Here is a 15456-nt window from a genome sequence, read left to right on the forward strand (position 1 = left end):
CATACTGCCTACTTCCCCGCCCCATAGTCATAACATAACTGTACAGCTGAGAAGACAGTGTGTTAAAACTCCCTTCTCAAAGAGGTTTCTCTGACAACTTCAGACAATGTTTTGGCAAATGCTGAAGACGTACCTCTTTGCCCAGGCCTTTGACACCGCAAATATATATTTTCAAGACTTACCCTATCTTTTGTGATGGTGTTTTTTTGTAATTCTGAAACTTTAAATAGTTTTTACTGTTGTATTTTAAATTGTTATAACCCACCACAGGACCTTAGAATAAAGGGTAGGTAATTAATTAAAGTAGTAATAATAATAATAAATTGGAGAACACTCCTAATAATCTTAAGAAGTGTACTTTATTTTCAGAACAAATAGCTTTGAAAAGATGCTAGAATGCAGCAGAATTGAAGGACAAGTAGCCAAAATGATACTCCATTAAGTGAAATGTTTCCAGAGGCTGTGGTTGCCGTTGCCGTTGCCGTTGTGGTACTTGCAGGGGTTGGTGCTGCTCTTCCAGGGCCCAATATTTTCTCTATCTCCAAAACTCTAACTTCAACTTGCTCTGGCTCAGTGACTATGTCTGGTGGGTTCTTAACATCACAGAAGTAAGTGCCATTGTCTATAGGTTGCATGTTTCCTACCTTGATGGATGCATCCTTTTTATAAAAATCTCCATCCCAGGTACTTCGGCCATTGAATTGTGTATTCTTTCCATTATATTCCCTCCCATTTGAGTAATAGAAAAACTGTAAGCATAAAAACAAACACAATAACTTTGTTAATAGCTGCTTTGAGCTGAACATAGTTGTTGGGGAAGCAGGATACAAATTTCAAATCAAACCATGATTAACTTTGCATGAACATTTAACTTTTCTTCCTTCTTTAGTAACATTGAGTGGATGTTTCCAACACCTCGGGGATTGATTACACAAAACTTAGATTCTAAGCTTGATCTTCAGTGGATTCACAAAGGGTAACACCCAGATGCGGCCAGCCAAACCACCAAACTTTATTCTTGTTACATTTCGGAAGCCTCTCTAACTTTTTGCCGAATCCTAGGCATGTTCAATCTGAAGTACCGTAAGTCTCACTAAGTTCAACGGAGCTCGGGCTGTGTACATTTTACTACTTACTCTGGCTGCAGCATGCTGCCACTGCTGTCATTTGAAGCCAAGTAACAACAACAACAACAATTTTATTATTTATACCCCGCCCATATGGCTGGGTTTCCCCAGCCGCTCTGGGCGGCTCCCAGCAGAACACTAAAAAGAGAATAAAACTTCAAACATTAAGAACCTCCCTAAACATGACATTGCCGCAGTCCATAGGCCTCCCATAACTTCTGGTGATATACTCCTGTCTGGTGTGCCTTCCTTCAACCCAGCTTTCATCCATTAAGAATATGGAAACCATGGTTAAGCTAAGGTATGTATATTTCAGGCAGCTGTTGCACATGTGCAGATGATAGATTTAGTGAACTGGAGCTTGCATCTCTGCACCCTCTGTTGTGAACAGCAACATTTAAAAGTGATTTGAAATGCAGGGGCTGGGGGTGATGACCTTACTTCATTTCAAGCTGTTAATGTGCACATAGCCCAACTCTCAAGTATGTCTATATAAACAAACACCATTAGTTGTGCTGCTGGATAAGTGTTTAATGGTTATTGTATTTGTTTAAAAAACAATACAAAATTTATGTATATATATGCCCAGGATTGCAGCTGTCAGTCAGCAAATTCCAGAGGCGAAATGGTTTCACCTGATAAATCCCTCCACTCAGACACCCTGCTCCACATACATAGAGTTACCATTTCCATGACCTAAGATATCAAGAGCTGGCCATGCAGTGAAGTGGAAAGGAAAAGGGCCACCTTGGGCACTATAGCAGAAAGTGAGATAGAAAACTTCTAATAAATCTGAAGGAGAGAGGGAGAGAGTCAGTGATCAACACTGCATACCCCAAGCTGCAAGCTCTTACAGGCGGATTTGTTAAAGGACAAAGGAGGCAAAGCAGAAACAAAACTGGGGAGTTGGGTGGGGAATTTTGAAGATTCGGATTGCAGTCCTACAGATACTTCGGAATAAGTCCTTCTGAACTTACTTCCAAAGTGAACATGCATGGAATTGGGACTGTTCATAAAATACTTGAGTTTTAGGAGCAAGAACACATCCATTAAGAGGTTACAAAGAAACATACAGTGTGATCTTGAGGAAATAGAGGCAGGACCAAGTGAATAATGATGTGAATAAAACGGCACAAAGGTTACTTTTTTTATGACACTGCAGGCAGAATATGGTCAAGTGCTGTCATTCCAGAGCAGACAATAAATAATTTCCATAAGACAAAATTAAGGTAGCGCTGTCAAAACATGTACAGTGGTACCTCGGGTTAAGTACTTAATTTGTTCCGGAGGTCCGTACTTAACCTGAAACTGTTCTTAACCTGAATCACCACTTTAGCTAATGGGGCCTCCTGCAGCTGCTGCGCCGCCGGAGCACGATTTCTGGTCTCATCCTGAAGCAAAGTTCTGAACCTGAGGTACAATTTCTGGGTTAGCGGAGTCTGTAACCTGAAGCGTATGTAACCTGAAGCATATGTAACCCGAGGTACCACTGTACTCCACTTTCACCACAAATTCTTATGCAAAACGAGACTCTCCTCAGACATTCTTACTGGTATGGGACGAGCCTTTGATCCCTCTGGTTGAAAGCTCCAGGTAACAGATGTTGCACTGGTGATTTCCTCTGATGACCTGAATGTGCATGGAAGCTTTGCATCTGCCCCAATCCCCACAATGAGTTCTGTTGGTGAGGACACATCTTCATCAGCTGTGCTATCGACTGTTGAAGAACAAGATGCCATCTGCGTCCCTTTGTAAGCAACAAAATTACAGTTTTTAAACATGCAGAGCAAGACAAAACTGCATAAAGATTTGCTTTTATATATGGATATGTTGTCTGTTATGAAAGCATCTCAAGCTGATTACTAAAGGTAACAGACATCACAACTCTCTTGGTTCCACAGACACAAAACATCTGCAATACTGTTTTCATTATATTTTTAGTTTCTAACTTTGATTTTATTTGTTACTCTGTTGTCATTTTATATTGAAGTTTGGCACATTTCCTGAAATGTGGGATAAAAGCTTGACCAATGAATAAAACTGAATGTTGAGAAGATATTTCTGCACAGGGTCCATGCACAGGCCTCTTTCACCAAAATAGATTTCATTATATGAAGTATAATAAAGTAATAGTCCTAGATTTGCACGGGACTGATCTAAAAAGTTAATTTTCCAAGAATCAAACTAATCTGCAATAACACAACTAAGGGGAAAATCTAGAACCACATTTGAGGGAATCAATTTATTACGGTTTATACAGTTTATACGATTTATACAGCCCAGAGATACTAGAACCACATTTCTACTATTTCATGCAGCAAGTTAAACTCTTTGTTTTCAGATTAAACTAGTGCTTTGGTTTCTCAGATGCATCAAACTTTGGACTTTATAAGCCTGCAACAAGTTTATCTTTAAGTAATTAATGTTAGTTCAATCCATCATAAATATGAAAACAAAAATCCTAAACACGCTGTGAAATTGCATGTACCTGTACTCTGCTACATGCAATTTCATGGAATATTTAGGATTATTGTTTTCATATTTTTCATTGCTGGTACAGTACATATAGGGTTGCTACACGCCCAGATTTTCATGGTTTAAAAAGCTCAACAAGTTTTGGGGTGTACTGGTTTTTACTTTTTTAAATATGACAACCCTATGTATCTTGCTTAGATACTGGTTTCAGTGCTCCACTTGAAGGGACACTTAAGGAAATGGGTTCTCAGTACAATTTTTGCAGTTTCTAGGTCCTGATTTGAGTTACAAGTGCGTATACAATCTCAATGAGGAACTGGGGTGCAAAACCGCAAACTGCTTCCAAAATAAAAAAAACAATAAACATTACTGGGATTATTCATTTTACTGTGTTCCATGAGTTACTTAAAATAAAGCACTAAAAGTAAAAACAGAAAACCAGGAGGTTGAAGCAACACCTCCCAGTTTCCAAGATTTTACTTTTTAGGGGGGAAAGGCGTAGACTAGAGAATGGTCCAATAATGCTGCAATCCAAAGCATGGACATAGCCAGGATTTTTGTTGGGGGTGGGCAGGCTTTTGTTGGGGGGGGGCAGAACCTCAGATTTGTATTGATTTGGATGGGCAGCTGCCTCCCCCCCTCCTTGGCTACGCCCATGATTCCAAGCACACATTTAATCCCATTGAATACAATGGATTCTGTAAGGACTGCAGGTTTCCTTTGTATGTGCTCAGCACGTGTGCAAGGCACCCTCGCACAGAGAGGGGATTGTCGAGGGTGTATGGTACTGAGACACGCGCAACCAAAGAGGGGGTCACAACGTGCCAGGCCTCCAAACTGATATTTCGTGTCTTCCTTCATCCTGAACTGCCGCTCATAAATAGTGATCTTTTTTCAGTGGTCTTGCATCCATGGACCGGCCAACCACTTCCCCTTTTTCAAAGCCGGAGAGAGCAGGAACCCCAGCAAAGGGGGCGCGGCTAGGCTCGTTCCCTTCCCGCCCGCCCCCACCCGCATAGGCGGGGAGACTACCAGGAGAGCTCACACAGGCCCAGAGCGAAAGCCACCGCCAACCATAGTCCGGGATCGCGGGCGGCAAACTTCTTGCGCTTCCCCGGAGCGCCGCCTGCTGCCGCCGCGGACAGGGCGCCCATCTTTCTGCCTCTGCCCACATTTTCTCGCCCATTGTGACGCCCACTCCCACCTCACAGCCATTGTTGCGGGCCGTGAGGGGCAGGAGGCTGGGAAAGAACGCGGCCCAGTCCAGGGGAGCCGCTGTCAGGGCGAAGCAGCCTCCCGGGAAGGGCTTCGAAATGCTCCCAGGCTCCAGCCGGAGCGTAAACAGAGAGCACTTAGGAAAAGCGCCTTGCCGCAGCTGCAACCCCATTATGCACACTTTCCTGCCTTAGAGGGTTTTTGCGAAGATAGAAGGAGAGAAGAACTATTTAGACAGTCTTGAGCATCTCGGAGGAAAGGTGGATTGTAAATGCTATAAATAAAAAAAAAACATATGGGTAAAAACAACAAATGTCCATAAGCCAAATTCAAGGTGTTAGCACACACCATGGCTTGGGACCAGGGCCGGATTTAGGTTTGATGAGGCCCTAGGCTACTGAAGGTAATGGGGCCCTTTATATGTCCAGCTGTCCTTTGTCAACAACACATTGTCGCTGCTTTTTGTGTGGAATATATGCTATATGGTAATTTATGGACCTAACAGGTTTCTAAAGCCATTTGCACAGGTTGCCATGCAACCAGTCCATGCAGAATATAGGCACCTTATATACAGAAATGAGCAAACCAGTGATATTTTAGGGAGCAGGCCAGGCCTATTACTTACATCATAGGAGCCTACACAACACAAAACACTGTTGCTGTATGTAGGTTTTATTTTATTTATTTTTATCTTATATTCTGGAAATGTACATCCAGATTTTTTCCTTTAAGTTTTTTTTGGGGGGCCCAAGAGAGTGGGGCCCTAAGCTATAGCTTGTTTAGCTCATACGTAAATCCGGCACTGCTTGGGACCCACCCAAGTACCTAGACATCAACCATCTCAAGCCTCTCCTGCTGTTGGGGGTGCCACCACTAGAGGTTGCTCTGTCTGCAGTAGCCCATGGCAGGGCCTTCTTGGTGACAGTCCCTGTCTGCTGAATGCCTTCCCTAGTGAGCTATGCTAGTCTCACTCATTAGCAACTTTTAGGAGAAATTTAAAAATTAAATAATTCCTTTTTGCTGTCTTTTTGGATGACTGAAATTTCTGTCCGTTAACCCTGACATCATTAGTGTGACAGTAGATCAGTGTTTTTTCCTGGGGGGTACATAGGGGTACGCATACCACTAAACATTATGTGAATCTTTGTACTTTTGTCCAATTTCTGTATTTACTTTCCTTGATTTGAACTATAAAATGTTGATTTCTTGAGGCAAAATAAAACTACCTCTAAACATTATTTTAGAAAAAAAAGCACTGCAGTAGATGATTGCTTTTAGGGTTTTAGAACTTTTTAAAATGGTTGTTTTAAAGTCTGTATGGGTTTTTTTTAAAGACGGTTGTAGGACATGTTTGCTGATCTGGCCTCCTTTGGAGTAAAGTTTGAGGGTATAAATCTGATTATTAGTATGATGATTATTAGCAGTAGTAATAAAAAGTCCAAAATATACAGCTGGATTCTACCAAATGAAATTGTCACAAAATTATGGCAAGCTTTTGAGTTGCGCTTTTTGAGGTGGGTGGAATGGTGGGAGTGAAAACTTGTGCTAGTCCCCCCCCCCCTTCACTCCCAAGTATTAGGCTGGATATTGCAACTCATTTTCAAATGGTCTGTCTCAGGGGCTTTTCTCCCGAAATGCTCTCCCCGGGAAGCCCTTCTCAGAGTCCCGCCACCTGGCCTTGTCCTCAGGCGAGGAGGGCCTTTCCCGTGGGGGCGCCCGGTACATGGCAGACTCTTTCCTCCGAGGTATGTGGGACGCTGCTGACAGCAGTTTTGGCGCCAGTTCAAAATATGGCTGCTTACTCAAGGCTTTTGGGGATACCGCAGGTCTCAGCAGGTCTAGCAGTAAGCAGATGCCGTTCTGCAGTTTCAAGATCACTATCTCGTATTGATTTTAGTTGCTCTCTTCTCGTTATAGCTATAATAATACGGTTGTTTTAAAGCGCACTTCATTGCACCCGCGTCCTCAGATGGTTGCAATGAAGGACGCCTTCTAAATACTTTGCATATGTGCACTGGAATGAGACGTCTCAGGCCGTCTCTCTGCTGCTTGATAATAATTCTATTAATTTTCAATTGCAGTCCCATAGCAGCCTCATTATAACAACGTCAAATTGTAATACAGTTACTAATACCAATCGCTCAAATCTCCCTGCTGCTTTGAAAAAGCCCCCCTCGGCCATCCTGTTCCTATGACGTATGGTGGATCAAAACCTTTCTTTACGTTATTGCGTTGTGTGAGGCAAAGGATCTATAGCAGCGGCATACCGCTTACTGAATACGTATAAGCAGAGAAACACATTTTGCGCGTGCGGCTGGTGTGGATTCACGCCCCCTCCCCCTGCAAATAACACTGTCCTAAAGTAAACCACCTTTGAAAGGCGCATAGGTATTTAAATGTTTTAATGTTGCTTAGCATTTTAACGAAAGTACCCGTAAGTTCTCTCCCAGATACGGCCACACGGCCATAGACTCCTTGTACAGCAGCGAGACGAAGAGCAGACGGCTGGCTCGTTGGTCTAGGGGTATGATTCTCGCTTAGGGTGCGAGAGGTCCCGGGTTCAAATCCCGGACGAGCCCATTTTTTAAATTTTTTTTGGTCGTCGTTGTCCCCCTCCCCCCAGTGCTAAAAGCACAATAAAAATGTATTCCCCCCCCCCACATGGCTCCCGCCGCCCCAGAACTTAAATGTACATTGTCACGGGACTTATTGCTATGGTCGTTGTGCCATTTACTGGTGCACTATGATGTTTATTGGTGCACTAAGATATGAAAATACGACCCTTTTCCTTTTTTGTTGCCTATTGTGTAACTTTAAGAAGCGTCGTAAGAAATTTTTTTTTTAAAAATTCCTTCTTCCTATTCACCCAGCTCCTTTCCTGCATGTGTAATAATACTACGTACTAATAATTCATGACAATGGTGCTAGTAGAGGCGGTTTTATTAGGAAGCCCAGAATATAATAAAATAAATGCAATCGTTCCACGTGACTCTTAATGGAAAAGAGCATCAGAATAAAAGGCTATTTGATGCCTTTCTCTTCCCTTGCGTGCTCCGTGGAGGCGTCTTAATTTCCTTCTCCCGAGTCCTCGATTTGGGAATATGTTTTTAAAATAACCATGGCAACCTTCATGTCAAAGCAATCTTTTCGCCCCGTTTTTCAACAGTGCCACCTCCTGTTAATCTTTATCTATTTATCATTTTCCTCTCGTGAAGGCTCGATCGCTTTCCTGGTTATGTACCAAGCACCTTGTCTCCCGCTCCTCCTCCTCCTCCCACCCACAAGGCCCTGATGATAGAGCTGCAAAATTAATAAAAGTGCGGTCGTCCACCAAAATAGGAAGGAATTATACCACCCCCTCCAACAACGGGCTCGTCCGGGATTTGAACCCGGGACCTCTCGCACCCGAAGCGAGAATCATACCCCTAGACCAACGAGCCGCTCTCGACACACTCCTCCCCAGCTCACTTCTTCACTTTTATCCCGCCCCTGTTGCACTGCGCAAGTATTCCACTTAATAGCCGGCTCGGTTTCTCACATAAACACGTGCACCCCTTCCATTTTGAAGAATGGTTTGGCCCACCGTCCCGGGGGACAACAAAATCCAGTCAAATAGCTTCACGGCATTCTTCGCCCGCCTCAAGGGAGAGTCCTTTCTCTACAGAAGGGGGGCTCGGGAGAGGACGAAGATTCTGGCCGCCTCACGAAAAATCTCTCTGTTCCTTTATATACCCCGTGTGAAGAAATGCAGTGTGCCGCGTTCAGGCTGGGCCGCGGGATTTCAGGGCAAATCCATTCATTTCTGTCGGCAAAACTAGGACGTGAGCGTGGCCGTTTCTCCCTCTTCACCAAATTCCTTGGCGCGGAATTGCTGAGGGGTCCCGTTCACTCACCACCCCCTGCCCCGCGCGCATTCTCCCTTCCAACGGTCTTAGTTTAAATAGAGCGAGTTCCCGGATGAGGAAGCTCTGGCGGTGAATGATGTAGCCAAGTTCCACACACCCCTTTCCTGTTTGGGCTCCTGTGCTCTTTAACAGCAGCATATGGCAGACAGAGGTCAGTGTAAGTAAAACTTTCATTGAAGAATTGATTTTGGGAAAACGCCATTTGTCAATTTATTCATGCCTGTCATGGGGTTCTTAAAAGGCACAAGCCCTCGTGGAGTTCTGGACATAGCTAAGTGTGTGTGTCTGTGGAATGAGTAGTATTCAGATATTTTACATAAAAGTGAGATGGTCTTCCAACGCACAAAAGGGCACTGTTTCCCCTCTGCGTTAATAAAGGCAAAATACCAGGTGTCAATACAATCTTCAACATGGATAGATTGATTTTTTTAAAAAAATTGTTGTTCAATACAGTGTACACATGTAGAAAGGGGCTTTATATATTTTATTTTCATCTGCCTTAGTCTTTCTACATAACAGAAGGCTCGTTTCATCCATAGTTTCATCAAAGTGTTGGTGTTGACCTTTAAAGCCCTAAACGGCCTCGGCCTAGTATACCTGAAGGAGCGTCTCCTCCCCCATCATTCTGCCCAGAAGCTGAGGTCCAGCGCTGAGGGCCTTCTGGTGGTTCACTCACTGCGAGAAGGGAACCAGGTAGTGGCACCTGCCCTGTGGAACGCCCTCCCACCAGATGTCAAAGAGAAAAACAACTACCAGACTTTTAGAAGACATCTGAAGGCAGCCCTGTTTAGGGAAGCTTTTAATGTTTAGTAGACTATTGTATAGCAACACCCTAGTGTTCCCGGGCCCTAAGGAAGTTAGATTGGCTTCAACCAGAGCCAGGGCCTTTTCAACTCTGGCTCCGGCCTGGTGGAACGCTCTGCCTCATGAGACCAGGGCCCTGCAGGATCTGATTTCCTTCCGCAGGGCCTGTAAGACAGAGTTGTTCCGCCTGGCCTTTGGCTTGGAGCCAATTTGATTCCCTCCCTCCCTCCCTCTCTCTCTCTTTTCTTTTCCTTCTCCTCCTGCTATGAGGCTACATTTTAATATTTTAATGTTTCAATATTTTAATGTTGTATTTTAATTTTGTTTTTAAGTTGTAATCATTCAACTTGTTTTTATTATTGCTTGTAAGCCGCTCTGAGCCCAGCCTTGGCTGGGGAGGGCGGGGTATAAATAAAATACTAATTATTATTATTATTGTTGTTGTTGTTGTTGTTGTTGTTGTTGTTTTAATATTCTGTTGGAAGCTGCACAGAGTAACTGGGGAAACCCAGCCAGATGGGCAGGGTATAACTAATCAATTATTATTATTATAGTCACATGTTGGGATTGGAAAATGCATATCTTCCTTGCACTTAAATAGAGAAAATAGTTTCCTGACCCACCAGAGGTGTTAATTAACATAGTAAATACAGTATTGGAAGATTGTGTTACAAGCATAGGAGTTGAGAATGGTCACTGTGTTTATTTTGCACATACTTCATTTAATACAGACTATATTTTAACCATCTCATGATCATTTGAGCCCAGTATTTACACCCACCTCCCACTAACGTGTTTTTTAAAAAAATATTCCTGCCAACTGAGAACAATACTTCATGCATCTGATGAAGTCCACGAAGCATTTTGCCTTAATAATTGTGTTTGGCTTATTTTTGCTGCAACAGACTAACACGGCTCCCTCACTGGAATATCTTTCTATCTTTAATTGCCTAAAGCAGTGATGGCCAAACTTGGCCCTCCAGCTGTTTTGGGACTACACTTCCCATCATCCCTAACCACTGGTCCTGTTAGCTAGGGATGATGGGAGTTGTAGTCCAAAAACAGCTGAGGGGCTAAGTTTGGCCATCACTGGACTAAAGAGTCAACTGAAACATAACCAAAGCAAAACAACATGGCTTTTTCTGATGATTCTCCTACTTCTGTGGAGCTCAAGGTTTCAGTTGCTGCTATGGAGCACATAATTTATAACCCTGTTAGGTATATGTTTAACATTTCTCCTACAGGCTTGCAGAATCTGTTAATTAATTGTATTTTTGAAACATGAATGGTTAGAGAACAAATAAATTTTACCATGATTAAACCACAGACCCTTTAGCAAGATCAGTCAGTACAAGCTGACACTAAATAAAGAGGGGCAATCTAGTAGTTTTATCAGATGGGGAACTTGTGGCCCCCCAGTTGTTTTTGGACTTCAGCTCCCATCACCCCTGGCCATTATTATTAATTATACCTATTAGGCATCCCCCCAGTGAACTCAAGGGAACTTACAAAAATGAACATAAAAGCAAGCATAAAAACATCTTTAAATGCTCACCAATACTCACCAGTACCACATTTGTGTGTGTGTGTGTGTGTGTGTGTGAGAGAGAGAGAGAGAGAGAGAGAGAAGCATTTGGGGGATAGGCTGCATGCCTGAGTCCCTTTCCAATTCCTAATCCAGCACAGTTTCAATTCCTTGAATAGCCAGGGCTAGCTTCCTGGTGAGGTACTGACCCTCTATGTATGGGCCACTGAGGTTACAAAGGAAGTGGCTCAAGGGACAGGCAGAAAATGGGTGGGTTTCCCTCCCTCAACTCAGTGGTAGTTAAAGAGGCAAAAGGCCAGAGCTGAGAATTTAGGTGTGTGAGAGGTAGAAGGTAGAAGCAAAGCTTCAGGCTGGGCAGCTGGGAGGCAGAATCATGCCTGATTTCTGCTGGAATCCAAGGCTGTGGCTATGGGAGAAACAAGACCCTCTTGGGGTGTTAATGCTGTAAGTCCCTCCATTGTAGGATCAGGTTGTATATATGTGTAAATAAACCATATACCATAAAGACACCACAGTCTCCACTGTCCCTCATTCCAAGGAAACAACCCTTGCCTAGAACCCCTGGAATCTCACACCACTCAGAGCTTGGAGTGACACGCAACAATATAATATAATGGCTCTTGGCCGTGCTAACTAGGGCTGATGGGAGTTCAAGTCCAACAACATTTGGAGGGTCACAGGTTCCCCAACCCTTAGGTGATTCTGCAACTTGGTGTCATCAAAACATTAAATAGATAAGGACTAATTTAGTGCATTGGTCTGTATATGGCTTGGGAGTGTGGTATATTGAATATCTCTTAAGATGCCTGTAACGGAACAGTTTTTTCCCTTCTACCATTGGCCTGATGTTGTTTACTTTCACCTCTGTCCATGTATATGAACGAGTGGAAGGCAGTGTTCCTAAGAAAAAGGAAGCTGTTTATAAACCTGTCTTTGCTGATTTGGGATTTTTGCTGCCTTTAAATATTGGAAGCTACAGAAATATATTTAAGCATCAAGGTAGGGATGGAAAGCACTATGCCAAATCCGGGTTCATGGGGCATCGGGACAGCCTTATATTGCTGCCATGCAGACACTTTACACTTTATGAACCAGTGCATGCTTTCTGCTCCCTTTCACTGTGTCACCAGTTACACAGAACCCCAACTTGAGTAAATATGGTTTGGTAGCTTCTGCATGAGAGGGTTTTCCTATTTTTAAACTCATCCCATTCCAATGTTTTGTCTTCATTTTACAAGGCTAACATTGTTTACTCAGTTGTTAATTCAGTTGCTTACCCACCCTACTATATGTCACTGGAAACTTCATTGCCAACAGTGCTTATGTTGTTTTGCTAATAAAATACAGAAGTTAAAAAAGTCTTACTGCATTACATGCAGGAAACTAATAAATTCCTTGTCTCTCCACAAGGCTCGACACCATTTTTCAGCAAGTGTCTATTTCCTAACCTAATTAGAAAAAAAGAGCTCATTAAAGGCACAAAGAATTAAGCCAACTAATGCTTATCATGTTTTAATTTTGCTTTAGGCACTTTTTTTTCCTCCTCTGAAAACTTTTAAATAAAAAAATAGACTAATTTGCTGTGTAAGAAAAGACTTACATGTTTAAACACAATTCCTTGAAAAACACAGGAAATATTTGAATGTCTTACAGTTAATGTCAGAATGTTCTAGGTTGTGGCATGCCCTGGCAGGCTATCTTTTCAGATCTATGGCATCTAAAGCTGTACTGTATCTCCAAACAACTTGAATAGCTCCTGCACCATTTGTGCACTTAAAAAAAATTGCCCAATATCTTGCCCACTATTTATCTTTAAATAGGAATATTGTATTCATTAACATCAAGTGAGAACATGCCACATTTCTCTCTTTTGATTTTCAGGGAGGAAGTGGTATTTATTGCATTAGATTTATCCTTATGAGCTTTTAAAGTTAATTCTAGACAAAGATAAATTTCTGTGGTTTGCAGTTTATATGCAGTTGGAAAAAAATAGGCAAAAACAGTTGTGAGGGAGTAGGTAAAAGTTTGTTGTACTGATGTTTGGCTTGTGGTCATTTGTGCTATATTTTCATTAAAGTTAAATAACTATATAATTACTTACATCTGTATCTTGCCAAACACATAAGCCAAGGACTTTCAGGAATCTTTCAGTTATATTTGTTGTTATGGCTGTCATTGTGGAATGCTCATAAAATGGCTACATTCTTGCACTGAAGCAAGCAAAGTAATAAATTATGACATTTAAATTTAAGATTAAATAATGAATGAGCTGGAGCACACAGGTGAACAATAAAGAAAGAAAATTTATCATCACAACCTCCTGACTAATGCTATTTTTCTAGAAAAAAGAGGTGATGGAATTCACCATGACCGATTTAGCTGCTAGCACACAGAACCTTAGTCAGGAATGTGACTACAGGAAGACAAAGGGTACAATTTGTATACGGGTGACATTTTGTCCAAGAGGGGGAAACAATTACTAGGTATCAGCTGTATTTATGAACAATTATGCCACAAACAATTGTTTCATAGGCCAAATCCGTATTTGGAGGAGAGCTACATTGACATCAAGAGCAAACAGGCCTGGGGGTGGGGGCAGGGTAGATAACAGAACACTTTACAGCAGTGATGGCCGAACTTGGCCCTTCAGCTGCTTTGGGACTGCAATTCACCTCATCCCTGACCACTGGTCCTGTTAGCTAGGGATGATGGGAGTTGTAGTCCCAAAACAGCTGGAGGGGCAAGTTTGGCCACCACTGCTTTACAGTGAAACATTACCATTAGGCAAAATGAGGCAGCCATGGGTGGCAGATTTTGTGAGGTTGTAGCAGTAAGGGGCTAGTGGCTAGAGCTATGTGCATTAAGTGGCTTGCCCTGCGCCCCTTGCTGTCTTTAGGTATGGCAGAAGATACTGTCTCAGCACCAGTGTTTTAGTAAATAGCCATTCCAGGCTACTTCTGGATTGGGGGGGTGTTATGCATTTTCTCTACCTCATATTAAAATTGGACCAAACCCTGTGCTGAAGAGAAACCTAGCAAATAACTGAACATGACTCAACAGTAGCAATATCAAGAGGTTACCTCAGTGGCCCTGCTGTCTTCATGAAGTGTCCACTGAAGTGGCACTGTTACATGATGAATGCAAGCTGCCATGAAGAAACAATGCTCTTATGGTCTTTTGAACTATTCTTGAGTGATGATGCCTAGGTTCACCTGGGTGCAAAACTAGTGTTGGGCCTCATTAGGCAGTAAATGGGCATACCTTCCAGCATATTCCAGCAACTAAGGGTTTTGACAGCTGTCTTTCCTCTGGATTCAGCATGTGAGATTAAGAGTGGGATTGAAATGTTGGCAAGCCTGAATAGTCATATCACTGCCTTGGCTTTTGCAGCAGATGAGAGAGAGAGCATGTTGACCTTGCTTTCACCCAGAGAAACATGACAAATCCAAAGTCTTACTAAGACAGATGGTTGCCACAAAAATTCTGTGTGTGTCAGGTCTTTGACTTTGCCATGAGCATAGTCAGCAGTGTATCTATTTTGAGCACTGTAGCAAGAAAAAATTATTTTCAGTTCAGTCGTTCTATCCCTTGCTACACACTATAAGAAGTGCAGTGAACAAAACAATGAGTTGCCCATATGGGTTGCATTCTTTGATTTTAAAAAATAAAGGAAAGAATGTACATAAATATATCATCTGTCTGAAATACAACACCTTTTGCACAATTCATAGTGAATATACCGGTACATAATTCACAGCTGCTGAATGCTGTGTTGGCCATTAGAATAGACTGCTTTAAAAGGATCAGGCAAACTAATGTAATATAGGTTTATCAATTACCATTATCCATAACAACTAAAACAAAGAACTTCTATGTCCTGAATCAGTAAAGTTTTGATTTCCAGATTCTTGGGACAAATAAGAGATGATTATCTTCAATTTGCCTTGCTTGAAAGTCACAGAGCATCTAGTTAGCCATTATGGAAAACAATGGTAGAGATGCACCTGTGTTCTAATCAACAAAGCTGTACTTATGTCACATACAAATCCCATGCAGTTTGATACCTTTTTGAAATGCATACTGCTTCTTGCACTTCTATCTTAGTGCTAAAGTTCAGAACGTGTAAGGTGTGAAGCTTCTACCAGGACAGGCCTTTTGAAAGGGATGAAAAGCAATCTCATGTTCACCGCCAGCCAATCCATTGGACAAGGTGGACAATTGCCAGGACTTTGGGAACCTGTAGTTCTCCTGATGTCGGATTCCAATTTGCATCAGCTCTGTCAAGCATGGCTAGTGGTCAGGGATAGGAATTGTAGTCAAGCAATATCTGGAAGGCCACAGGTTCCCCAGTCCTGACCTACAAGGTATGTTATCCTTAGAGACT

General features: G+C 42.4%; 1 protein-coding gene and 1 long non-coding RNA gene across 4 annotated transcripts in view; one reads left to right on the forward strand and one right to left on the reverse strand.

The window, feature by feature from the left end:
• Positions 1-340: 340 nt before the first annotated feature.
• Positions 341-4823, reverse strand: LOC309531790 (myelin protein zero-like protein 1). Of its 2 annotated transcripts, none has more exons than XM_082221491.1 (3): positions 4635-4823; positions 2678-2874; positions 341-749 (listed from the first exon to the last, which is right to left on the reverse strand). In XM_082221491.1, the coding sequence occupies exons 1-3, from the start codon at positions 4786-4788 to the stop codon at positions 366-368; spliced, it is 735 nt and encodes a 244-aa protein (XP_082077617.1). In that variant the 5' UTR covers positions 4789-4823; the 3' UTR covers positions 341-365. The 2 variants fall into 2 exon arrangements, with proteins under 2 accessions (XP_082077617.1, XP_082077618.1); XM_082221492.1 differs by having other exon boundaries at positions 4648-4798.
• Positions 4824-7450: 2627 nt separating this feature from the next.
• LOC309531794 overlaps positions 7451-15456 on the forward strand; it is a 39767-nt gene continuing 31761 nt past the window's right edge. The window contains exon 1 of one of the 2 annotated variants that reach the window (XR_014219452.1): positions 7451-8883. This is a non-coding gene — a long non-coding RNA (uncharacterized lncRNA). The remainder of the gene's footprint in view (positions 8884-15456) is intronic. The other variant, XR_014219453.1, reaches the window with a different exon arrangement.

The sequence above is a fragment of the Podarcis vaucheri genome, assembly GCF_965113315.1.
Source record: "Podarcis vaucheri genome assembly, chromosome: 4".
Classification (NCBI taxonomy): Eukaryota; Metazoa; Chordata; class Lepidosauria; order Squamata; family Lacertidae; genus Podarcis; species Podarcis vaucheri.

What these genes read in the sequence shown, in the direction of transcription:
- LOC309531790 (XM_082221491.1), bottom strand. Translation starts at nt 4,788, where the DNA reads ATGGGCGAGAAAATGTGGGCAGAGGCAGAAAGATGGGCGCCCTGTCCG. An exon ending in GGCCTGTGTGAGCTCTCCTG is followed by an intron (nt 2,875 to 4,634) that starts GTAGTCTCCCCG and finishes TTGCTTACAAAG; the next exon opens with GGACGCAGATGGCATCTTGT. An exon ending in CAAAGGCTCGTCCCATACCA is followed by an intron (nt 750 to 2,677) that starts GTAAGAATGTCT and finishes TTATGCTTACAG; the next exon opens with TTTTTCTATTACTCAAATGG.